The 26,332-nt window shown below is 68.3% G+C and overlaps 1 protein-coding gene across 1 annotated transcript in view; it reads right to left on the bottom strand.

Moving 5' to 3' along the window:
• The window catches only part of LOC144258824 (POU domain, class 2, transcription factor 2-like), a 29,927-nt gene extending 24,141 nt beyond the window's left edge, over positions 1–5,786 (bottom strand). The window contains exons 1-5 of the mRNA XM_077806943.1: positions 5,759–5,786; positions 3,683–3,748; positions 3,383–3,417; positions 3,106–3,162; positions 2,140–2,253 (exon numbers count right to left, since the gene is read on the bottom strand). Of these exons, the coding sequence (XP_077663069.1) occupies positions 2,140–2,253; positions 3,106–3,162; positions 3,383–3,417; positions 3,683–3,748; positions 5,759–5,786 (300 nt within the window). The remainder of the gene's footprint in view (positions 1–2,139; positions 2,254–3,105; positions 3,163–3,382; positions 3,418–3,682; positions 3,749–5,758) is intronic.
• Between the last annotated feature and the right edge of the window lie 20,546 nt (positions 5,787–26,332).

The following is a 26,332-nucleotide window of genomic DNA, read 5'->3' as shown; positions in this document are numbered from 1 at the left end:
CAGTGTCCAGCATGATACAGTGCCCTCCTCATGGTGTCCAGTGCGATGCAGTGACCACCTGCAATACCAAGCTCAGTGCAGTGACACCCCTTAGTGCCTGGTGCAATGCAGTGACACACCCAACAGTGCCCAGTGCGACATAGACACCCCCTGCAGTGCCCAGCATGATGCAGTGACCCCCCAGGGTGCCCAGTGTGATGCTGTGACAACCTGCAATGCCAAGCCCAGTGAAGTGATGCCCGACGGTGCCCGGTGCGATGCGGTGACACCCCCCTGCAGTGCCCAGCACACTTCTGTTATCCCCCCCAGTGTACAGCGCGATGCAGTGACCCCCTCTGAAGTGCAGCGACCCCCCACAAAGCCCTGTGTGATGCAGTGACCCCTCCGCAGTGCCCAGCACACTTCTGTGATACCCCCCAGTGCCCCGCACGATGCAGTGACCCCACACAGTGGCCCGTGTGATTCAGTGCTCTCCGCAGAGCCCAGCGCGATGCAGCACCCCCCACAGTGCCCCGTGCGATGCAGTGACCCCCGCAGTGCCCAGCGCGATGCAGTGACCCCCGCAGTGCCCCGTGCGATGCAGTGACCCCCGCAGTGCCCCGTGCGATGCAGTGACCCCCGCAGTGCCCAGCGCGATGCAGCGCCCCCGTGGGGCCCATCCCTTACCTGCGCGGTGAGCTGGATGGGCTGCGACAGAGCCAGCTGGGGCGTTTGCGGCTGGCTCTGGGGTGCCTCGCCCCCCGGCGGCTGGCTGGCGGCGTTGGCTGCAGCGGCCGCGGCCAGGAGCTGCGCCTGGGCCTGCTGCAGGAGGAGCTGCTGCTGGGCAGGCATCAGGGCCGTCAGCTGGGGGCCGGGCGAGCCGGGGCGCGGGGGCGCGGGGGGAGGGGAAGCAGCAGGTTAGTCCCAGCGCGTCCCCGCCAGAAGCGCCAGCAAGCAGCAAAGCAGCCCCCACCCCCGTTAGCCCCGGGGCACCAGCCTGGGACCCCCACTTACATGCCGCTGCCCCCGAGCCAACCGGGAACCAGCCCCCCTGCAGGCGAAGGGCCCCGTGCCCCGTTTCCTGCCCCCTGAGCCAGCCACTGGGCCGGCGCCCCCTAGAGGGGAAAGGCCCCATGTCCCATTCCCCGCCCCCCACCCCCGGGCTGGCGCCCCCTGCAGGGGAAAGGCCCCGTGTCCCATTCCCCGCCCCCCACCCCGGGCTGGCGCCCCCTGCAGGGGAAAGGCCCCATGTCCCATTCCCCGCCCCCCACCCCCGGGCTGGCGCCCCCTGCAGGGGAAAGGCCCCGTGTCCCATTCCGCGGCCCCCACCCCCGGGCCGGCGCCCCCTGCAGGGGAAAGGCCCCGTGTCCCATTCCCCGGCCCCCACCCCCGGGCCGGCGCCCCCTGCAGGGGAAAGGCCCCGTGTCCCATTCCGCGGCCCCCACCCCCGGGCCGGCGCCCCCTGCAGGGGAAAGGCCCCGTGTCCCATTCCCCGGCCCCCACCCCCGGGCCGGCGCTCCCTGCAGGGGAAAGGCCCCGTGTCCCATTCCGCGGCCCCCCAGCCCCAGGCCGGCGCCCCCTAGAGGGGAAAGGCCCCGTGTCCCATTCCCCGCCCCCCACCCCGGGCCAGCGCCCCCTAGAGGGGAAAGGCCCCGTGTCCCATTCCCCGCCCCCCACCCCGGGCCGGCGCCCCCTAGAGGGGAAAGGCCCCGTGTCCCATTCCCCACCCCCCACCCCCGGTCTGGCGCCCCCTGCAGGGGAAAGGCCCCATGTCCCATTCCCCGCCCCCCCCAGCCCCAGGCCGGCGCCCCCTAGAGGCGAAAGGCCCTGTGTCCCATTCCCCGCCCTCCACCCCCGGGCCGGCGCTCCCTGCAGGGGAAAGGCCCGTGTCCCATTCCGCGGCCCCCCAGCCCCAGGCCGGCGCCCCCTAGAGGCGAAAGGCCCCGTGTCCCATTCCCCGCCTCCCACCCCTGGGCTGGCGCCCCCTGCAGGGGAAAGGCCCGTGTCCCATTCCCCGCCCCCCCCAGCCCCAGGCCGGCGCCCCCTAGAGGCGAAAGGCCCTGTGTCCCATTCCCCGCCCCCCACCCCTGGGCTGGCACCCCCTAGAGGGGAAAGGCCCCTAACTCAACACCCCCCTCGCCACCAGGGGCCCCCACTCACCCCGGCCAGCTGGCTGCCGGCTAACATGAGCTGGGCCTGGGGCAGGTGGGGCTGCTGGGCCGGGGGGGCAGGTGCTGGAGCTGGAGGCAGGGCTGGGGGGTCCTCCGCCTTGATCTGGGGGAGAGGAGAGACTGGTCAGGGGGGCAGGGCACTGGGGGGGCAGGGCAGGGCATTGGTAGGGGGTAAAGGGTCACATCTGGGGGTCTGGTGTGGGGCGTCTGAGAGGGCCTGGAAGGGGGGTTGGAGCGGAGGAGTCGGGGTCACAGCAGGACCTGGGGGGTGGTCAGGGGTCAGAGGGGACATGGCGGGGGTCAGGGGTCACAGGGAGGCCGGGGGGTCGGAGTTGAAGGGTGGGGGGTCAGGAGTCGGGGAGGGGGCCTGGCAGAGGAGTTGGAACGGAGGGGCCAGGGATCAGAGGGGGGCCAGGTGGGGGGAGACTTTTGGCCCCAGGCCAGCCAGGGCCGTTCTCACGCTGATTTCTCCCTCCCCCCCGGGAGCCAGACTCACACCCCCCCCCCCGGAAACCCTGAGGTGCTGGGCGGGGAGATCCCCTCCCCCGGCCCCGCCGGCATGGGGGGGCATATGGGGGGGCCGGGCTGGGGAGCTGCGAGGGGGGGGAAGGACCAGGGTTACCTGACAAGGTTCCTGGGGGGTCAGCTCCCCAGCTTGCGGAGGGGGGTTGGCGGGGGGGGTGGGGCGCTCGCTCGCTCGCGCTCTCTCCCGCCCCCCCGCCCGCTGAGCCGCTTCCTGTTTTGCTGCCGCCCCGGGGGCCCCGGGATTTCCCCCCACCCCCACCCCCCTGAGTCATCGCCCGCAGCCAGCCAACCGAGCAAAAACAGGAACGGGGGGGGAGGGGGTGGAAACCCCTGGGAACCAGGCACGGCCCCCCCGCTAGCCCCCCGCCAGGCACAGTCCCCCCGCCAGGCACTGCCCCCCACCGGCCCCCCCGCCAGGCACGGCTCTTACCTTGGGGCTGGGGCCGGTGGGGGCCGGAGAGAATGGGGCTGGTTTGCTCTGCTGGGTCTGCGACAGACGGGGGGACCCTGAGTCAGTGGGGGGATGGGGACCCTCCTCTGCCCCCATGCTCCCCACAACCCCAGTGCACTCCCCCACCGTGACCCCCCAGCCCTGCACGCTGTCTCTTTCCCCCCAACCCCACTGCTCCCCCACCGCCCTCCCCTGCCCCCCCACCTCTCAGGCCCCTGCCACACTCCCCCCCAAAGAGCCCCCCCGTCTCACTCACCTGGTGGTTTGTGTCGGGGCCGTTTCGTTCTGTGTCTGGAACAAGAGAGAAAATGAACCTTCGTCTCCTGCCCCCCGCAGCGGGATCAAACCCTCACAACCCCCCGCCCAGGGCCCTGCCCCCCAACACTGGGCCCCCCAAACCAGGGCACCCACAGGGCCTGCTAAGGGCCTCGTTCCTGACCCCCTTCGCCAGCTCCGCTGCGGGAGAGAGACTGGTGGGGGGAGGGGGGCAGCCTCCGGTGAGGGGCAGCCCCAGCAGGGAGATGGGGGGCAGCCCCCAGTGGGGTCTCGGGGGTACCTGTGTGCTCCCCATGCAGCTGCCCTCGCGCCTTCTCCAGCTCCAGAGGCTTAGACATTCTTATTTCTAGAGAGAGAGACAGGGAGCGATGAATAACCGGGCCTGGGACCCAGGCGTCCTGGCTCCCCCCACCCCCGCCCCACTCTAACCACTAGGCCCCACTCCCCTCCCGGAGCCAGGAGAGAACCCAGGAGTCCGGGCTCCCGTTGGCTGCTCAGTGACAAGCCCTGAGACTGAGCATCCAGCCAGGGGGGGCCGGGTCCCTTCGCTGCGGTGGGGCACAGAACTGGCCCCGATCCAGCCCCAGGCGGGGGGGATGGGACATGGGGCCTGTCCCCTCTAGGGGGCGCCAGCCCAGGGTGGGGATGGGACATGGGCCCTTTCCCCTCCCCCGCTCAGTGCTCTCTGGCTGGGGCTCCCCCCTCCCACAGATGGAAACCTTCAGCCCAACCCCCGCCCCATCAGATTCCCCCCCCCACCCCCTCCCCCACCAACTCAAATTGGGGTGACCCATAACCCAGCCAACTCCCCACCCCCGCCCAACCCTGCTCCCCACCAAACACCCCCCAGCAATTACCTCCTGGGTGAGAATTTAACCCCTCCCTCTCCAAGCCGCCAGCCAGCCCCAGGGGGGTCCCTGCCCCCCAGGCCGCAGACACGGTCCCCCAGCTCCCGGCTGCTCGGCTGGCTCCGCGGCCCCGGGAGCAAGTGGGCCCGGAGCCTGGGGCTGTCAAGAGGCACCTGCTGCCTCATTTGCATGAGGGACTGAGTCACTGGTACAAACCCCGAAACAGGCGGGCGGGGGGGCGGGGGCAGGCCCCATTCTGGGGATCCCAGGGACTGGCTATGGGGGGGACGGGGGGACGGGGCCACATCTTGGTGCCAGGGGGCCTGGGTACAGTGGGGTGGATGGGGCCTGGGACTGGGGGGGGCTGGGGTACGGCGTGGGGCTAGGGCCTGGGGGGGCCTGGGGTACGGCAGGGGGCTGGGGCCTAGTGCTAGGGGGGGCTGGGGTACGGCGGGGGGCTGGGGGGGCAGGGTACAGCCAGGGGGCCCATCCCGCAGGTCATGGCCTGACGTTCCCAAGCTGTGACAGCCTCGGCCCCCCGCCCCCCATCGTCTCGCTTTCCGGGCCCCATCAGCATTCTCCATCCCTGGGGCCGCCTGGGGGCGAGGAACATGTCCCCCCGCCCCCGGCAGCCCAGCCCCTCCCCCATCCCCAGCTCTGCCCTGCAGGACTGGCCTGTGGAACTGCCCGCCGCAGGGCGGGGCAGGGCCGGGGGCCTGGGGGAGTCCTGCCTCCCAGCCCTGGACACAAGCCTGCCTGCCCCCTCGCCCTCGCCGGGGGCCGGGCCCTGCGGCGGGAGCAGGCGCCCCACGCCGGGCTGGGGGGCCGGGCCTGGCAAAGCCCCCCCGGCACTTTCACTTCTCCTATTTGTTTCCCTTTCGCATTTTTAGCTGGTTTAAAAACAGCCTCAGATTTACTGAAACCCCGGCTAAAAATACCCCGGGGAATCGGCCGGACCCCCACGGCCGGCCCCCCCCACAGCCAGCGCCCGCCCCCCACGGCCAGCACTCCCAGCCACAGCCAGCCCCCCATGGCCAGCCCCTCCAACGGCCAGCCCCCCAAGGCCAGCACCCCCACCCCACAGCCAGTCCCCCACGGCCAGCCCCCCCACAGCGAGTGCCTCCCACCCCACAGCCAGCCCCCCACGGCCAGCCCCCCATGACCAGCCAGCCCCTCACGGCCAGCACCCCCACCCCACAGCCAGCCCCCCACAGCCGGCCCCCCCCAATGGCCAGCCCCCCACAGCCAGGCTCCCCACCCCACAGCCAGTGCCCCATGGCCAGCCCCCCCACCCCACAGCCAGCCCCCCCCATGGCCAGCCCCACAGCCAGCCTCCCCCCACAGCCAGTGCCCCCCACCCTCCACACCCCACAATCAGCCCTGTCCCACTCCCCACAGCACCCCCTGCCGGGAGCCCCCCCACCCCATGAACACAGCCAGACAGAGAGGGAGCCCAGGGAGGGGAAACCGACCCAGCCCTGCCCCCTGCTCCTATCCCCACCCCCTACCTGGCATCCACCTGTTGGGGTTCACCATGGCGGGGGGAGCTCGGCTGCATGGGCCCCGGCAGCGTGGTGCCCGGCGGGTCGAGGAGGGGGTGTGACAGGGGAGGGGCAGAGCAGGGGGGGAGTTCCCAGCCCCCCCCCCGGGGAGGAGAGAGGGAAGGAGCATGGGGGGGGCAGGGGGAACGCGGCAGCAGGAAGCAGCTGGGAGGAAATTGCAGGGGGGAGGAAAACACCCGGCGTGCGACAGAGCCCCTGGCACAGACACAGGCACGCCCGGCGTGCGACAGGGCCCCTGGCACAGACACACGTACGCCCGGCGTGCGACAGAGCCCCTGGCACAGACATACACACGCCCGGCGTGCGACAGAGCCCCTGGCACAGACACACGTACGCCCGGCGTGCGACAGAGCCCCTGGCACAGACACACGCACGCCCGGCGTGCGACAGAGCCCCTGGCACAGACACACGTACGCCCGGCGTGCGACAGAGCCCCTGGCACAGACACACGTACGCCCGGCGTGCGACAGGGCCCCTGGCACAGACACAGGCACGCCCGGCGTGCGACAGAGCCCCTGGCACAGACACACGTACGCCCGGCGTGCGACAGGGCCCCTGGCACAGACACACGCACGCCCGGCGTGCGACAGAGACCCTGGCACAGACACACGCACGCCCGGCGTGCGACAGAGCCCATGGCACAGACACACGCACGCCCGGCGTGCGACAGAGCCCATGGCACAGACACAGGCACGCCCGGCATGCGACAGAGCCCCTGGCACAGACACAGGCATGCCCGGCGTGCGACAGAGCCCCTGGCACAGACACACGCACGCCCGGCATGCGACAGGGCCCATGGCACAGACACAGGCACGCCCGGCGTGCGACAGGGCCCATGGCACAGACACACGCACGCCCGGCGTGCGACAGAGCCCCTGGCACAGACACACGCACGCCCGGCGTGCGACAGGGCCCCTGGCACAGACACAGGCACGCCCGGCGTGCGACAGGGCCCCTGGCACAGACACAGGCACGCCCGGCGTGCGACAGGGCCAATGGCACAGACACACGTACGCCCGGCGTGCGACAGGGCCCATGGCACAGACACACGCACGCCCGGCGTGCGACAGGGCCCATGGCACAGACACACGCACGCCCGGCGTGCGACAGAGCCCCTGGCACAGACACACGCACGCCCGGCGTGCGACAGGGCCCATGGCACAGACACACGTACGCCCGGCGTGCGACAGAGCCCCTGGCACAGACACAGGCACGCCCGGCGTGCGACAGGGCCCCTGGCACAGACACAGGCACGCCCGGCGTGCGACAGGGCCCCTGGCACAGACACAGGCACGCCCGACGTGCGACAGAGCCCCTGGCACAGACACAGGCACGCCCGGCGTGCGACAGGGCCCATGGCACAGACACACGTACGCCCGGTGTGCGACAGGGCCCATGGCACAGACACACGTACGCCCGGCGTGCGACAGGGCCCATGGCACAGACACACGTACGCCCGGTGTGCGACAGGGCCCATGGCACAGACACACGTACGCCCGGCGTGCGACAGAGCCCATGGCACAGACACAGGCACGCCCGGCGTGCGACAGGGCCCATGGCACAGACACAGGCACGCCCGGCGTGCGACAGGGCCCATGGCACAGACACAGGCACGCCCGGCGTGCGACAGGGCCCATGGCACAGACACAGGCACGCCCGGCGTGCGACAGGGCCCATGGCACAGACACACGTACGCCCGGCGTGCGACAGGGCCCATGGCACAGACACACGTACGCCCGGCGTGCGACAGGGCCCCTGGCACAGACACACGCACGCCCGGCGTGCGACAGGGCCCATGGCACAGACACACGTACGCCCGGCGTGCGACAGGGCCCCTGGCACAGACACAGGCACGCCCGGCGTGCGACAGGGCCCATGGCACAGACACACGTACGCCCGGCGTGCGACAGGGCCCATGGCACAGACACACGTACGCCCGGCGTGCGACAGGGCCCATGGCACAGACACACGCACGCCCGGCGTGCGACAGAGCCCCTGGCACAGACACACGTACGCCCGGCGTGCGACAGGGCCTCTGGCACAGACACACGCACGCCCGGCGTGCGACAGAGCCCATGGCACAGACACAGGCACGCCCGGCGTGCGACAGGGCCCATGGCACAGACACACGTACGCCCGGCGTGCGACAGAGCCCCTGGCACAGACACAGGCATGCCCGGCGTGCGACAGAGCCCCTGGCACAGACACAGGCACGCCCGGCGTGCGACAGAGCCCATGGCACAGACACACGTACGCCCGGCGTGCGACAGAGCCCCTGGCACAGACACACGTACGCCCGGCATGCGACAGAGCCCATGGCACAGACACACGTACGCCCGGCGTGCGACAGGGCCCCTGGCACAGACACACGTACGCCCGGCGTGCGACAGGGCCCATGGCACAGACACACGTACGCCCGGCGTGCGACAGAGCCCCTGGCACAGACACAGGCATGCCCGGCGTGCGACAGAGCCCCTGGCACAGACACAGGCACGCCCGGCGTGCGACAGGGCCCATGGCACAGACACACGTACGCCCGGCGTGCGACAGAGCCCCTGGCACAGAGACAGGCATGCCCGACGTGCGACAGGGCCCCTGGCACAGACACAGGCACGCCCGGCGTGCGACAGGGTCCCTGGCACAGACACAGGCATGCCCGGCGTGCGACAGAGCCCCTGGCACAGACACACGCACGCCCGGCGTGCGACAGGGCCCATGGCACAGACACACGCACGCCCGGCGTGCGACAGAGCCCCTGGCACAGACACACACACGCCCGGCGTGCGACAGGGCCCCTGGCACAGACACACGCACGCCCGGCGTGCGACAGAGCCCCTGGCACAGACACACGCACGCCCGGCGTGTGACAGAGCCCCTGGCACAGACACAGGCACGCCCGGCGTGCGACAGAGCCCCTGGCACAGACACAGGCACGCCCGGCGTGCGATAGAGCCCCTGGCACAGACACAGGCACGCCCGGCGTCCGACAGAGCCCCTGGCACAGACACAGGCATGCCCGGCGTGCGACAGGGCCCCTGGCACAGACACACATACGCCCAGCGTGCGACAGGGCCCCTGGCACAGACACACGTACGCCCGGCGTGCGACAGGGCCCCTGGCACAGACACACGTGTGCCCGGCGTGCAACAGAGCCCCTGGCACAGACACACGTACGCCCGGCGTGCGACAGGGCCCCTGGCACAGACACAGGCACGCCCGGCGTGCGACAGAGCCCCTGGCACAGACACACGCACGCCCGGCGTGAAACAGGGCCCCTGGCACAGACACACATACGCCCAGCGTGCGACAGGGCCCCTGGCACAGACACACGTACGCCCGGCGTGCGACAGGGCCCCTGGCACAGACACACGTGTGCCCGGCGTGCAACAGAGCCCCTGGCACAGACACACGTACGCCCGGCGTGCGACAGGGCCCCTGGCACAGACACAGGCACGCCCGGCGTGCGACAGAGCCCCTGGCACAGACACACGTATGCCCGGCGTGCGACAGAGCCCCTGGCACAGACACAGGCACGCCCGGCGTGCGACAGGGCCCCTGGCACAGACACACGTACGCCCGGCGTGCGACAGAGCCCCTGGCACAGACACAGGCACACCCGGCGTGCGACAGAGCCCCTGGCACAGACACACGCACGCCCGGCGTGCGACAGGGCCCATAGCACAGACACACGCACGCCCAGCGTGCGACAGAGCCCCTGGCACAGACACAGGCATGCCCGGCGTGCGACAGAGCCCCTGGCACAGACACAGGCACGCCCGGCGTGCGACAGGGCCCATGGCACAGACAAACGCACGCCCGGCTTGCGACAGAGCCCCTGGCACAGACACACGCACGCCCGGCGTGCGACAGGGCCCCTGGCACAGACACACGCACGCCCGGCGTGCGACAGAGCCCCTGGCACAGACACACGTATGCCCGGCGTGCGACAGGGCCCCTGGCACAGACACACGTATGCCCGGCGTGCGACAGGGCCCCTGGCACAGACACAGGCACGCCCGGCGTGCGACAGGGCCCATGGCACAGACACACGTACGCCCGGCGTGCGACAGAGCCCCTTGCACAGACACACGTATGCCCGGCGTGCGACAGAGCCCCTGGCACAGACACACGCACGCCCGGCGTGCGACAGGGCCCATGGCACAGACACAGTCACGCCCGGCGTGCGACAGGGCCCCTGGCACAGACACACACACGCCCGGCGTGCGACAGAGCCCTTGGTTTAGACAGACACACCTAGTGTGCAACAGGACCTCTCACACAAACACATGCACACACAGTGTGTGACATGCTTCTGGCAGATACCTGCACACCTGGCGTGCAACAGGGCCCCAACAGAGACACTCACACATCTGGCACACACCCCCGTGCGACAGGGCCCCTGACAGTGTCACACACCCCCCCCCGTGCGACAGGGCCCCTGACAGTGTCACGCACCCCCCCGTGCAACAGGGCCTCTGACAGTGTCACGCACACACCCCCGTGCGACAGGGCCCCTGACAGTGTCACGCACCCCCCCCGTGCGACAGGGCCTCTGACAGTGTCACGCACCCCCCCGTGCGACAGGGCCCCTGACAGTGTCACGCACACACCCCCGTGCGACAGGGCCCCTGACAGTGTCACGCACCCCCCCGTGCGACAGGGCCCCTGACAGTGTCATGCACACCCCCGTGCGACAGGGCCCCTGACAGAGACACGCACCCCCCCCGTGCGACAGGGCCCCTGACAGTGTCACGCACCCCCCCGTGTGACAGGGTCCCTGACAGAGACACACACACCCCCGTGCGACAGGGCCCCTGACAGTGTCACGCACCCCCCTGTGCGACAGGGCCCCTGACAGAGACACACACACACCCCCGTGCGACAGGGCCCCTGACAGTGTCATGCACACCCCCCCTGAGACAGGGACCCTGACAGTGTCACGCACACCCCCGTGCGACAGGGCCCCTGACAGTGTCACGCACCCCCCCATGTGACAGGGTCCCTGACAGAGACACACACACCCCCGTGCGACAGGGCCCCTGACAGTGTCATGCACCCCCCCGTGCGACAGGGCCCCTGACAGTGTCACGCACACACCCCCTGAGACAGGGCCCCTGACAGTGTCACGCACACCCCCGTGCGACAGGGCCCCTGACAGTGTCACGCACACCCCCCCGTGCAACAGGGCCCCTGACAGTGTCACGCACCCCCCCGTGCGACAGGGCCCCTGACAGTGTCACGCACACACCCCCGTGCAACAGGGCCCCTGACAGTGTCACGCACCCCCCCGTGCGACAGGGCCCCTGACAGTGTCACGCTCCCCCCCGTGCGACAGGGCCCCTGACAGTGTCACGCACACACCCCCATGCGACAGGGCCCCTGACAGTGTCACGCACCCCCCCGTGCGACAGGGCCCCTGACAGTGTCACGCACACCCCCCCGTGCGACAGGGCCCCTGACAGTGTCACGCACACACCCCCATGCGACAGGGCCCCTGACAGAGACACGCACCCGCCCGTGCGACAGGGCCCCTGACAGTGTCATGCACCCCCCCGTGCGACAGGGCCCCTGACAGTGTCACGCACACACCCCCTGAGACAGGGCCCCTGACAGTGTCACGCACCCCCCCGTGCGACAGGGCCCCTGACAGTGTCACGCACCCCCCCCGTGCGACAGGGCCCCTGACAGTGTCACGCACCCCCCCGTGCGACAGGGCCCCTGACAGTGTCACGCACACCCCTGTGCGACAGGGCCCCTGACAGTGTCACGCACCCCCCTGTGCGACAGGGCCCCTGACAGTGTCACGCACCCCCCCCGTGCGACAGGGCCCCTGACAGTGTCACGCACCCCCCCGTGCGACAGGGCCCCTGACAGTGTCACGCACACCCCCTGTGCGACAGGGCCCCTGACAGTGTCACGCACACCCCCGTGCGACAGGGCCCCTGACAGTGTCACGCACACACCCCCGTGCGACAGGGCCCCTGACAGTGTCACGCACCCCCCCGTGCGACAGGGCCCCTGACAGTGTCACGCACCCCCCCGTGCGACAGGGCCCCTGACAGTGTCACGCACACACAATCTGCCCCGGGTCTGGCACCGACAGCAAACGCTGATCCAGCACCTGCACCTCAGCCTCTGTCCGCCAGGGGGCAGCAGAACCCCGTGAACATTCACACCCAGCCCCACAACCCGCCCCCCGGCCCTGCACAGACAGGGTCACACCCGGCTCCAGGCCGGCAGGGGCTGCGGGTCAGGGGTGCAGGGCACCCCAGTCTCCCCTGTGCCCATCTCTCAGTGAGCCCCCACCCCCCCAGCCTTAACCTTCCCCCATCCAGGGGTCAGCCTGGGGGGCTGGCAGCGGCTGGGGGTCAGAAGGGCTGCCAGCTGTCGAGGTGGGGGGGGGCTGGGGGAGGCGTTGTGAGGACAGAGGAGACTGGGGGAGCACCAGAGGCTGTGGGGTCCATGGCTGCTCTGGGGAGGCTGGGGGGGCGGCGCTGCAGGGTCTGGAAGGGGCGGGAAGAGTCTGGGGAGCATCGACAGGGACTTGGGGAGGCTGAGGGGGGTGTTGGTGGGGGGATGCTCTCTGGGGATGGAGAGGCCGTGGGCCAGGGTGAAGGGCCAGGGGATGCTCCCAGGGATGGGGAGGCCGGGGGGGAAGGGCAGGTGGGACAAGGGGGAAGGGCCGGGGGATACTTCCTCGGACTGGGGGGGCTGGGAGGCCGGGGAGAAGGGCCGGGAGAGGCTCCCTGGGGCTGGGGGCTGGGGGCCAGGGGGTGGGGCCAGGGAAGGCTCCCCAAGGATGGTGGGACCAGGGGGGAAGGGCCGGGGGACACTCCCTGGGGATGGGGAGGCTGGGGGGGATAGGGGAGAAGGGCTGGGGGACGCTCCCTGGGGATGGGGAGGCCGGGGGGACAGAGGGCCAGGGGGAAGGGCCGGCATGGGGAGTGGGTGAACCCAGGCCCTCTCCCAGCAGGGGGTGTTGTGGGCGAGGGTACGACCGGCCCCCCTCCCCCGGCCTCGCCCCAAGCTGGGCCAGACACAGCGAAGGGGCCTGGCGGGGCCTGGTGGGGGGGACATCTTCCATTTGCATGTCTGTGTGTATCCACCTGCACCCGCACACTCGCCTACCCTCGCACACTCATCTGCACCCCCCATGTCCTTTTCTGCCCCTTGGGTCTCCCCTCCCACAGCCCTGCCAAGGGGCACAGTGTGTGAGAGACCCAATATTGTAGGCCCCACAATAATTCCCTGTACACTGTGGGCGCCATGCTGACGCTTGCATTTCCAGTGCAAATAATTCTCACCAGTAACAGAGTGGGGGGGCTGCAAATTCACTGCGGGGGGGGGGCGGACTGGAGGCAGGGATGGGAGCAGTGGGGAAAGGACAGGAAGATGGAGGGGGAGAGAAAACAGCAGGTGAATGACTGGCTGGGTGTGAACGGGGGACGGGGGCAGCTGGGGGGGCTGTTCTTGGGGGGCATCGTCCATCAGTCACAGCCCCCCCTCCCACCGGGGCTGCCGCTGGGAGTTTGTCTGACAATGGGAAATGGTTCAGTGTCTCGGCTGCCGATCGATCAGCCGTGGGGGGGTGGCAGGGGGGGCTGCCGGCTCTGACCAGCCAGCCCATTGCACGGCCCCCCCAGCTCCGTCCGCCTTCCCTCGCTCCAGGTGCTTCTCCTGACCCCCCGCCCCCCACGGCACCACAGGTCACAACTGCACAAGGCTCGTTGCTCAGCTGTCTGCTCCCCCGGCTCAGGGATCGAGGCCCAGAACTGGGGGGACTCACCCCCCCCCCGCAAGACGGGAGAGAATTAAACCATCAGGAGAGGAGCAGATTCAGCCTTTGCAGGAACACGCCCACGCCAGCCACACGCAGGGAGATGGAGAAAAAGCCAAAGGGACGGGAATTGCCCAAGGTCACACAGAAAGAGCAGGGGAGAGAACCCAGGAGTCCTGGCTCTCAGCCCCCGCCCCGCTCTAACCACTAGACCTCACTGATCTGCCAATACCCCTCCTCCCTAGCCTGGCAGGGCACTGCTGCAGGGAAGCTCAGAAGGTCGAGGCCCCGGCTCAGCTGGGGTGGGGGGATGGATGGGGAGAAGGAGGCAGGGGCCGCGGGCCCCCACAACTGGAGTCTCCCCCCAGTCTCTGTGTGGCTCCCGGCCCCCCTCCCCCCGCCCAATTTGGCCGATTGGCAGAGCTGTCCGTCAGCCCCGCGTCCCTGCTGCGAGACTGGACACTGTCCCCTCAGGGGGCCAGGAGTGGGGTCAGGGGGGTCACGGGAGCCCCCCCCCCCCTACCGACACAAGGCCACAGACGTGGGGGGGGCCACACAGCCAGGCCTGATGCCTTTGGAGGCTGGGGGAATTTAGGGGAAACTCCTGCCCTGAGGGTGGGGGCTGAGTCCTGGTGAACCCCTATCACGGGTGGGCCACTGAATGAGTGTCAGATGGGAGCCGGCACCCCGCCCCCCCCAGCCAGCCAGTCCCCGCCCCGGGGCAGATCGGGGCCGGCGCGCCTAGAGGGGAGAGGCCCTGTGCCCGGTCCCCCGGCCCTGGAGCTGGCTGGCCCATGGGGGAGGGTTGGAGGCTGGGGGGACAGTGCATGCAGGGCCTCAGTGATGCTGGCCCAGCAGAGCTGACGCTAATTAAAACTCCATTAAACTTCATTAAGTGGCTCCACTTCCGACCTCATTAAATGCTGATGAGGAGAGAGACCCCCGCCCGCTCTCTCTCGCCCGCCCTCCCGCTCCCTCCCACCACCCCAAGCCACCTGCCCGCCAGGCTGCTCTGACCTCCGGGCCGGGGCGAGGACAGGGTGGGGGACGCGAGCTGAGGAGCCGGGCGATTGGCTGAGGAAGGGGACACCCCAAAGTGCAAACGGCTCAGTCCCCCCACTCCTCCGTCGTCCTGTGAACACAACGTACCGCCCCGGAACCTTCCCGCCCCCATTGTTCTAGTCATGGAACCTTCCAGCCCCATTGTTCCGCCTCGGAACCTTCCAGCCCCAACGTTCTGCTCCGGAACCTTCCAGCCCCAGTGTTCCGCCTCGGAACCTTCCAGCCCCAACGTTCCGTCCCGGAACCTTCCCGCCCCCACTGTTCTAGTCATTGAACCTTCCAGCCCCAATGTTCCGCCTCGGAACCTTCCAGCCCCAACGTTCTGCTCCGGAACCTTCCAGCCCCAATGTTCTGCCTCGGAACCTTCCAGCCCCAACGTTCCGCCCCGGAACCTTCCCGCCCCCATTGTTCTAGTCATGGAACCCTCCAGCCCCAACGTTCCACCCCGGAACGTTCCGCCCCGGAACCTTCCCACCCCCACTGTTCTAGTCATGGAACCCTCCAGCCCCAATGTTCCACCCCGGAACGTTCCCGCCCCAACGTTCCGCCCCGGAACCTTCCCACCCCCACTGTTCTAGTCATGGAACCTTCCAGCCCCAATGTTCCGCCTCGGAACCTTCCAGCCCCAACGTTCCACCCCGGAACCTTCCCGCCCCCACTGTTCTAGTCATGGAACCTTCACACCCTCTGGTGTCTGGGCTCCCAACCTGCTCTGTCCTGACCCCCCCACCACCCCGGGCCCAGGTCCCCGCCCCGGGCCAGAACTGTCCTCACTTGCTCCCCCTCCAGTCCCTCCCCCCAGCATCTCAGCCCCCCCGCCTTAGTGCCCCCCCAGCCCTGCGCGCCCCCGCCCTCCCACGCTCCCTAGTTCCCCCCACACTGGGACCCTCCTCTCCCTCCCTCCGCGTCCTTCCACGCTCCCTTGTTTCCCTCCACTCGGACCCCCCTCCCTCCTTCCGCGTCCTTCCACGCTCCCTCATTCCCCGCCCCCGCCCCCGCCCCCGGATCGATCGCCGCCGGCGGGTCGATGGCTGCGCGGTGACGCTCGGGATCGATCCCGCCGAGGCGAGCCGGGCTGGGCCGGGCCGAGCCGAGCCGAGCCGAGCCCGCTCCCCACCCCGCCCCCTGCACGTACCGGGGCGGCTGGGGGCCCGGGCGAGCGTGGGGCAGCGGCGCGGACGCGACCGTGGAGCCGGTGCGAGTGACAAGGCGCCTCCGCGCCCGGAGCGGGGGGGGGGGACAAGTAGCGACACCCCCCGCGAACACGCGTGGGGCCGGCTGGGCAGCGGCGGGGGGGGGTGCGAGGCTGCGGGGGGAGTGTCCGCCCAGGTCCGGACGGAGCAGGTGGGGGTCCCGAGCTGCGGGGGGGGGGGAGTTGTGGGAATATCCAGGGGGACCCCCCCGCACACTCGGACCCTGATCCAGCCCCCCCAGCCTCTGTGTCTCCCCCCAGCATATCTCCTGACAGGCTCCACAATGCGAAACCCCCCCGCCCCGTTTCCACGCCCCCCCCGTCACCCTCCACCCCACTGACACGTCCTAGCACAAGGCACCCCTCCCTGCCCCCCCTTCCCGCAGCCCTGCTGCGCCCCCGCCCCTGTTCGCCAAAAGCCAGTCCCCCCCCTCCCCGCACTGTGCTCACCCCCCCCCACACACACACACGCCGGCAACGGCGACGCAACGACCTGCCGTCCCTCGGAAACCCCCCGCGCCGGGGTCCCTGCACCCCCCAGGCCAGTCCGCCCAGACAAAAGCAATTACCTGGGTGCTGCCACGGGGGCTGACCCCCCCTCCCGACACCCCCCTCCCGCCTGCAAACTAACCCCCCGCCTCACCCCCCCTCCTGACGCCCCCTCTCCTCTCCCGACACCCCCCCTCCCGCCTGAAAACTAACCCCCCGCCTCACCCCCCCGCCTGACGCCCCCTCCCCCCTCCTGAAACCCCATCCCCCCTGCAAACTAACCCCCAACCTGACACCCCCCGCCTAGCGCTCCCCCGCCTAACGCCCCCATCCCGCCTGAAAACTAACCCCCCGCCTCATCCCCCCGCCTGACGCCCCCTCTCCTCTCCCGACACCCCCCTCCCGCCTGCAAACTAACCCCCCGCCTCACCCCCCCTCCTGACGCCCCCTCTCCTCTCCCGACACCCCCCCTCCCGCCTGCAAACTAACCCCCCGCCTCACCCCCCCGCCTGACGCCCCCTCCCCCTCCCGACACCCCCCCTCCCGCCTGAAAACTAACCCCCCGCCTCACCCCCCCGCCTGACGCCCCCTCCCCCCTCCTGAAACCCCATCCCCCCTGCAAACTAACCCCCAACCTGACACCCCCCGCCTAGCGCTCCCCCGCCTAACGCCCCCATCCCGCCTGAAAACTAACCCCCCGCCTCATCCCCCCGCCTGACGCCCCCCTCCCCCCTCCTGAAACCCCATCCCCCCTGCAAACTAACCTCCACCCTGACACCCCCGCCTGATGCCCCCATCCCCCCTCCTGAAACCCCCATCTCCCCTGCAAACTAAGCCCCACCCTGACACCCCCAGCCTAACACCCCCCCACCTAATGCCCCCATTCCCCCTGCAAACTACCCCCCTGCTTCACCCCCCTGCCTAATGCCCTCATCCCCCCTAGTGAAACCCCCACACCCCTGCAAACTAACCCCCACCTCACCCCCCCATTCTCCTGCCTGACACGCCCCTGCCTGACACCCCATCCCCCCTCCTAACACCCCTCATCCCCCCTGCAACCTAACCCCCCACCTGACACCCGCCATGCCCCCTCCTGACACCCCACATCCTCCCTGCAAACTAACCCCCGCCTGATACCTCCCTGCAAACTAAACCCCAGCCTGACATGCCCCATCCCCCTGCAAACTAATCCCCCCACATCACACCCCTGAGGGACGTTTGGGTAGAAGGGTGTGGGGATTGACGGATGAAGGGATGCTTGGGTAGAGGGGTGTGGGGATGGATGGATGGACGGAGGGATGGTTAGGGAGAGGGGTGCGGAGATGGACAGATGGAGGGATGGATTGTTAGGTAGAGGGATCCAGGGATGGATGGACGGACGGTAGCATGGTTAGGTAGAGGGGTGGTCGGATGGACTAACGGAGAGATGGTTGGGTGGAGGGGTGCAGAGATGGACAGACAGAGGGATGGTTGGGTAGAGGGGTGTGGGGATGGATGGAGGGATGGTTGGGTAAAGGGGTGCAGGGATGGATGAATGGAGGGATGGTTCGGTAGAGGGGTGCGGGGATTGACAGATGGAGGGATGGTTGGATAGAGGGGTGGTCAGATGGACTAACAGAGAGATGGTTGGGTGGAGGGGTGCGGAGATGGACAGACGGGGGGATGGTTGGGTAGAGGGGTGTGGGGATGGATAGAGGGATGGCTGGGTAAAGGGGTGCAGGGATGGATGAATGGAGAGATGGCTGGGTAGAGGGGTGCAGGGATGGACAGACGGAGGGATGGTTGTGTAGGGGGTGCAGGGACGGATGGACGGAGGGATGGTTGGGTAGAGGGGTGCAGGGATGGACGGACGGAGGGATGGTTGTGTAGGGGGTGCAGGGACAGATGGACGGAGGGATGGTTGGGTAGAGGGGTGCAGGGATGGACGGAAGGAGGGATGGTTGTGTAGGGGGTGCAGGGATGGATGAATGGAGAGATGGCTGGGTAGAGGGGTGCAGGGTTGGACGGACGGACGCAGGGATGGTTCGGTAGAGGGGTGCAGGGATTGACAGATGGAGGGATGGTTGGATAGAGGGGTGGTCAGATGGACGAATGGAGGGATGGTAGCATGGTTAGGTAGAGGGGTGGTCGGATGAACTAACAGAGAGATGGTTGGGTGGAGGGGTGCGGGGATGGATGGGTAAAGGGGTGCAGGGATGGACAGACGGAGGGATGGTTGGGTAGAGGGGTGATCAGATGGATGAACGGAGGGATGGTTGGGTAGAGGGTGCAGGGATGGACGGACGGAGGGATGGTTGTGTAGGGGGTGCAGGGATGGATGGACAGAGGGATGGTTGGGTAGAGGGGTGCAGGGATGGACGGACGGACACAGGGATGGTTCGGTAGAGGGGTGCGGGGATGGACAGATGGAGGGATGGTTGGATAGAGGGGTGGTCAGATGGATGAATGGAGGGATGGTAGCATGGTTAGGTAGAGGGGTGGTCGGATGAACTAACAGAGAGATGGTTGGGTGGAGGGATGCGGGGATGGATGGGTAAAGGGGTGCAGGGATGGACAGACGGAGGGATGGTTGGGTAGAGGGTAATCAGATGGATGAACGGAGGGATGGTTGGGTAGAGGGATCCGGGGATGGATGGACGGAGGGAGGTTAGGTAAAGGAGTGCGGGGATGGACGGAGGGATGGTTGGGTAGAGGGGTGCAGGGATGGACGGACGGAGGGATGGTTGTTTAGGGGGTGCAGGGATGGATGGACGGAGGGATGGTTGGGTAGAGGGGTGCAGGAATGGACGGACGGACGCAGGGATGGTTCGGTAGAGGGGTGCGGGGATTGACAGATGGAGGGATGGTTGGATAGAGGGGTGGTCAGATGGATGAATGGAGGGATGGTTGGATAGAGGGTTGCAGGGATGGATGGACGGATGGTAGCATGGTTAGGTAGAGGGGTGGTCGGATGAACTAACAGAGAGATAGTTGGGTGGAGGGGTGCGGGGATGGATGGGTAAAGGGGTGCAGGGATGGACAGACGGACGGATGGTTGGGTAGAGGGGTGATCAGATGGATGAACGGAGGGATGGTTGGGTAGAGGGATCCGGGGATGGATGGACAGAGGGAGGTTAGGTAAAGGAGTGCGGGGATGGACGGATGGACAGAGGGACGGTTGGGTAGAGGGGTGCGAGGATGGATGGACATATGGAAGAATGGTTAGGTAGAGAGGGTTGGGCATGGACAGACGAACAGAGGGATGGTTGGTAGAGGGGTGGTCAGATGGACTAATGGAGAGATGACTGAGTGGAGGGGTGCGGAGATGGACGGATGGACGGAGGGATGGTTGGGAAGTGGGGTGCGGGGATGGATGGACGGAGGGAGGTTGGGTAGAAGGGTGCAGGGATGGACAGGCTGAGGGATGGTCGGTTAGTCGGGTGCAAGGGTGGACGGACGGAGGGATGGTTGAGTGGAGGGGTTCGGGGATGGACGGATGGACAGAGGGATGGTTGGATAGAGGGGTGAAGCGATGGATGGACAGAGGGAGGTTAGGTAGAGGGGTGTGGAAATGGACGGACGGAAGGAGGGATGGCTGGGTAGAGGGGTGGTCGGATGGAGGGATGTTTGTCTAGAGGGGTGCAGGGATGGACGGATGGATGGAGGGATGGTTCGGTAGAGGAGTGCGGGGATGGACGGATGGAGGGATGGTTGGGTGGAGGGGTGCGGGGGTGGACGGACGGACGGAGGGATGGTCAGGTAGAGGAGGGCAACGCATAGATGGACAGACGGATAGACATAGGGATGGTCACGTAGAGCGATTCGGGGACCGACAGACGGAGGAGTAGCTAGTTGGGGGCAGGGAGCGATTGAGGGGGCTGGTTCCCCACCGCCCCCAGTGTGGGGAAGTGGGCAGCAGGCCAGTTCCCAGTTCTCACTAGCCCAGCCTGGTCTTCTCGACCCCAGCAGGCTCCAGCACGCCCCCTGCTGCCAGTGCCAGGGGAAAATGCCCCCCACAACACAAGGCAGCCAAGTCCAAACCCCGCCCCCCAGCTCCATCCAGGCCTCCCCACTGCTGTAGCATACAGCAGGGGGAAACTGAGGCACTCAGTCGACAAGAAACCCTGGCTCCCAGCCCCTCCTGCTCTGACCACTCAATTCCACTGCCCTCCCCAGTGCCGAGACAGAACCCAGGAGTCCTGATCCAGGTGAGATGCTAAACCAACACGGCACAGGCACGGAGACTGGGTCCCCCCTCCCTGCTCCCCACCAGCCAGCGCTGCCCCCCAGATCCCTCGGTCTCCGCGGGCTACACCCCTCCCCTCCCCCGCGCACTGACCTTTCAGGCAGAAGTGGCAGCTGTAAAACATTCACTCCAGTCCAGAACCTGGGGAGAGAGCAGCCGGGTCAGAACCGGTCCGGGACTGGGGGGGACCAGCCCCAAGGGTGACCCCCACCCCGAGGCACCTGCAGCCAGTCCCAGGGCAGGGGCCCACTCCAGGGGGGAAGGGGTTTGCACTCCAAAGGGATGGCACACACCCCAGGGAACACGATGCTTTGCACACTCAATCAGGCATTTGCACACTCGCCAGGGGACACTCAAGGGTTTTTACACACTTGGGGGTTTGCACACTCACCCAGGCACTGTGAGGGGGTTGCATCGAGGCCCACAGAGATTGGCAGGCAACCAGCCCAGTCTCCCGTCTCTGACAGCACCAGTCTCCACCCGCTGCCCTCACAGCCGGGGGCATCCGCCCCACACGAGCCCCCCCCCGACTCCGGGTTGCTCTCATGGAGCCTGGAAGCAGCCGGTTTCCAACTCAGAATCGCTCTCCTGAATCCCCCTAACTTGGGATCTGCTGGAGAAACTGCCCAGCTCCATCCCTGGCCCCTCAACTCTTGTGGCAGAGAGTTCCACGGGCTGGTCCTGCCGCAGGTTTCCCGCCCCCTCGCTGGAACTTACCATGCCCAGTTCCCTTGTCCTTGGGTTAGGCCAGAAGGAGAGACACCCCCTGCCCTCCCCAGTCACCTTCTCCGAACCCCTGCCATGCTGCACACTCCCTGGGGCACACTCACACCTTTGCTCTCACACTGGGTCAGACCCAGTGGGTCACCTGGCCATCGGGGCACCCTCACACACCCCCAGGGCACACTCAAGGGTTTGAACACACCACGCACACACAGCAGGTCGAGTGCACACCCGCACCCACACACACCCTGTACAAAATCCTGCTCCCCACCCAATCTGGGGAGAGAACCCAGGCGTCCGGCTCCCAGCACCACCACCACACCCCACTAGATCATAGTCCCCATCCAAAGCCAGGACAGAACCCAGGAGTCCTGGCTCCCAGCCCCCCCCCACTCTCATCACTAGACCCCAGCCCCTCCCAGAGCCGGGGAGAGAACCCAGGCGTCCTGGCTGCCTGGGACCGGGCTGCGCTAGGCCCTGCACGCGCCCGGCGGCTGCTAATCAGCGGATGTCATCTGCGGAGCGAAGTCTTTGCTTAAAGAGATTTAGGGCAGGAATCAATAGGAAATTTAAAAATCGATGCGGTTAGTATGAGAAAATCGATGGGTTTAATCGGGCTGCCGATCCCCGTCACAACAATTAGAAGGACGGGATGTTCTACAACCCGCTACACGCCATTAGCATCACCACGGCCCTGAGTGATGCGGGGCCCCAGGGAGGCAAGCCAGGCGGTGGGGGATGGGAGGGAGGCAGGGAGCGGGGCGGGGTCCCGAGTCTGCTTGGTGCACTCAGCCTGTGGGAGGGGGCATCCATCACCTGGGAGGTACCACCCACCGTCCCAGGGAGCACGGGGGCAGGAGAGGATGGGGTGAGCTTCCTCAGCAGTGCCTGGGAATGGGGAGGTCTGAGCGCCGGGAGCCAGGACTCCTGGGTTCTCTCCCTGGCTCTGGGAGGGGAATGGGGTCTAGTGAGTTAGACCAAGGTGGGCTGGGAGCCAGGACTCCTGGGTTCTGTCCCTGGTTCTGGGAGGGGAGTGGGATCTAGTGGTTAGAGCAGGGGGGCTGGGAGCCAGGACTCCTGGGTTCTCTTCCCAGCTCTGGGGGGAGCAGGGTCTAGTGGGGCTGGGTGGGGGGAAGGTGCCAGAAGAGGCAGCCCCGGAGCAAGGAGCTGAATCGATGTGTCAGCACCGGGGTCACTGGGAATCCCCGAAAATCAATGCGCAGCGTTTGCAGGCTGTGGGAGATCAGCCTGGGAGGGAGCTGACAGGCCGCTAATCGGCCTGTCAATAGCCCTGACCCTGGCACTTAACCTATCGACAGGCGGGGGAGTCCTGAGCAGCGCGGGGGGGGGAGCTAAGGCCCTGCCTGGGCGTGTGAGGGGACATGGGGGGGCACTGCCCACCCTGGGGTCTCTAACACTCAGGTCTGACCCCAGGAGATTATGGGAGGGGGCCTGGCACATCAATCCAGGGCCTGGCTACAGCCCAACCCCCCACATACACCCCAATCCAGAGCTCAATGACAACCCAACCCCCCACATACATCCCAATCCAGGGCCTGGCTATACCCCAATCCCCCGCCCCCCCCATTGATCCAGGGCCCAGCTACACCCCAACTCCTCCCCAGATACACCCCAATCCAGGGCCCAACTACACCCCAATCCCTCCCATCGACCCACAGCCCAGCTACACCCCAATACTCCCACATACACCCCGATCCAGGGCCTGGCTACACACCAACCTCCCCTCACATATACCCCGATCCAGGGCCTGGCTACATCCCAAACCCCCCACATATACCGCGATTCAGGGTCTGGCTACACCCCAAACCTCCCACATACAGCCTGAGCCAGGGCCCAGCTGCACCCCAACCCCCCACATACACCCCGATCCAGGCTCAGATCCACCCGGGGCTGGGGGCGGGGGGGTTTGCTCAGTGTTGTGTTTTCCATGGGCCACGGAATTCTTTCGCACCCAGTGGGTTAACCTCCCGGATGCCTGGGTCCACACTCAACCTTCCCGCCGCCCCTCCCCCAGGCAGAGCCAGGCCCTATAAATATGGATTCAAACTGGCTGTGGTAAAGGTCAGGGTGCAGGAGGGGAGGGGGCTGTGAGACGGGGGGCTGCCAGGCAGAGGGGGTGCTGTGTCTGTCGCTCACTACTGGGTGACACGGATTCACCATCGCACACTCACACAGGAAACCCAACGGGTCAGGGACTCACAGCTAAGGGGGTCACAGATACACCCCCTGCTACACAACACACAGCCACAAACACACCCAAAGAACTCACACAAGTGCAGGACAAAGGACAGACACACAAACCACACACACACAACAGAGACAAAAGGACAAACACAGCCTCCCCTCCCCCCCACAGAGCTGTGTGTGTGCATTGTACAATCACCACACCCCCCCCAGCTGTGTGCACATTTTGTACAATCACCCCCCCATGTGTACACACACCCCAACCACACACCCCAATAGCACACCCTCCGCTCCCCCCCTCCCCCCGGTCCCCCACACGGCCCGGCAGCACCAGGACTGTGCTGGGGTGGGGGTTGGTTTGGGGCCTGAGTGGGAACACAGGGACATCGACACCCCGCGAATGACGGCAACCTCCTTGGGGACCCCAGAACTGAGGGCAGGAAAAGCAAGCCCGGCCGGGTGAGGGGCTGGGCCCTTTTCACACACGGCAGGTGCAGCGGACCACAGGGGAGTGTGTGTTTGTGTCTGCGTGTGCACTGATGTGTGTCCTTGTGCAAGTGTTCACAACTGTGAGTGGGAATGGGTGTGCCTGGTGCACACGCTGCAGCCCCCCTGCACCCATCCACCGCCCCAGAAATGCTGAACCTGTGAAAAGCGAGGCTGAAATTTGGTTAGCAGAATCCAGTTACAGTCTGATGGCAAGGAGCGGGCGGGGAAGGCTGGTGGGAGCAGGGTGGGGAGCCAGGACTCCTGGGTTCTATCCCCAGCTGTGGGAGGGAGTAGGGTCCAGTGGTTAGAGCGGAGGGGGTGGGGGGTGGGCAAGGAGCCAGGGCTCCTGGGTTCTCTCCTTGACCCTGGGAGCAGAGTTGGCTTCACTCTGTTATGCTACTCCTAGGCAGCAAACCTCAGTGTGAACATCCACAAAATAATCCAAAGCTTCCACCACAAAATCATCCCCTAAACCCGGATTGTAACCCTCCCCCCCCACCCCCAGCCAACCCACATCTCACTGGGAGCTCTCTAGGGCAGGGGCTGTCTCTTGTTGAGTGTCTGGGCAGCGCCCGGCGCAAGGGGCCCCGGTCTGGGTCGGGGTCTGGGTGGCGCCCAGCACGAGGGGCCCCGGTTGTGAGGGGCCCTGGTCCAGGTTGGGGTCTGGGCGGCGCCTGGCTCGAGGGGCCCCGTTGTGAGGGGCCCCAGTCTGGGTCAGGGTCTGGGTGGCGCCCAGCGCGATGGGATCCCAGTTCAGGTCGGGGTCTGGTCAGCACCCGGCGCGAGGGGCCCCGGTCTGGGTCGGGGTCTGGGCGGCGCCTGGAGCCAGGGGCCCCGGTCTGGGTTGGGGTCTGGGCGGCGCCCGGCATGAGGGGGCCCCGCTCCGGATCTGGGCAGTGCCCGGCGTGAGGGGGCCCCGGTCCGGGTCAGGGTCTGGGCGGTGCCCGGCATGAGGGGTCCTCGCTCCGGATTGGGGTCTGGGCAGCGTGAGGGGGCCCCGGTCCGGGTTGGGGTCTGGGCGGCACCCAGTGCGAGGAGCTCCGGTCCAGGTTGGGGTCTGGGCGGTGCCCGGCATGAGGGGTCCTCGCTCTGGGTTGGGGTCTGGGCAGCGTGAGGGGGCCCCGGTCCGGGTCGGGGTCTGGGCGGCACCCGGTGCGAGGAGCCCCGGTCCGGGTTGGGGTCTGGGCGGTGCCCGGCATGAGGGGTCCTCGCTCCGGGTTGGGGTCTAGGCAGCGTGAGGGGGCCACGGTCCAGGTTGGGGTCTGGGCGGTGCCCAGCGCGAGGGGCCCCGGTCTGGGTCGGGGTCTGGGCGGCGCGAGGGGCCCCGGTCCGGGTTGGTGTCTGGGCGGAGCCCGGCGCAAGGGGCCCTGGTCCGGGTCGAGGTCTGGGCGGCGTGAGGGGCCCCGGTCCGGGTCGGGGTCTGGGCGGCGCCTGGCGTGAGGGGGCCCCGCTCCGGGTCGGGGTCTGGGCGGTGCCCGGCATGAGGGGGCCTCGCTCTGGGTCGGGGTCTGGGCGGCGTGAGGGGGCCCCGGTCCGGGTCGGGGTCTGGGCGGTGCCTGGCATGAGGGGGCCCTGCTCTGGGTCTGGGCGGCGCCCGGCGCGAGGGGCTCTGGTCCGGGTCGAGGTCTGGGCAGCGTGAGGGGGCCCCGCTCCGGGTTGGGGTCTGGGCAGCGTGTGGGGGCCCCGGTCCGGGTCGGGGTCTGGGCGGCACCCGGTGCGAGGAGCCCCGGTCCGGGTTGGGGTCTGGGCGGTGCCCGGCATGAGGGGTCCTCGCTCCGGGTTGGGGTCTAGGCAGCGTGAGGGGGCCACGGTCCAGGTTGGGGTCTGGGCGGTGCCCAGCGCGAGGGGCCCCGGTCTGGGTCGGGGTCTGGGCGGCGTGAGGGGCTCTGGTCTGGGTCGGAGTCTGGGCGGCTCCCGGCGCGGGAGGCCCCGGTCCGGGTTGGGGTCTGGACGGCGCCTGGGGCGAGGGGCCTGGTCTGGGTTGGGGTCTGGGCGGCGCCTGGCTCGAGGGGCCCCGTTGTGAGGGGCCCCAGTCTGGGTCAGGGTCTGGGTGGCGCCCAGCGCGACGGGACCCCAGTTCAGGTCGGGGTCTGGTCAGCACCTGGCGCGAGGGGCCCCGGTCTGGGTCGGGGTCTGGGCGGCGCCTGGAGCCAGGGGCCCCAGTCTGGGTTGGGGTCTGGGCAGTGCCCGGCGCGAGGGGCCCCAGTCCGGGGGAGGTCTGGGCGGTGAGAGGGGCCCTGGTCTGGGTCGGAGTGTGAGCGGCACGAGGGGCCCCAGTCCAGGGGGGTCTGGGCGGCTCAAGGGGCCCCAGTCTGGGTCGGGGTGTGAGCGGCACGAGGGGCCCCAGTCCGCAGGGGG

This window comes from Eretmochelys imbricata, unplaced genomic scaffold (assembly GCF_965152235.1).
Source record: "Eretmochelys imbricata isolate rEreImb1 unplaced genomic scaffold, rEreImb1.hap1 Scaffold_38, whole genome shotgun sequence".
Taxonomy (NCBI): domain Eukaryota; kingdom Metazoa; phylum Chordata; order Testudines; family Cheloniidae; genus Eretmochelys; species Eretmochelys imbricata.
Note: the sequence above shows the minus strand (reverse complement) of the source record. Positions and strands in the feature narration are given on the sequence as shown.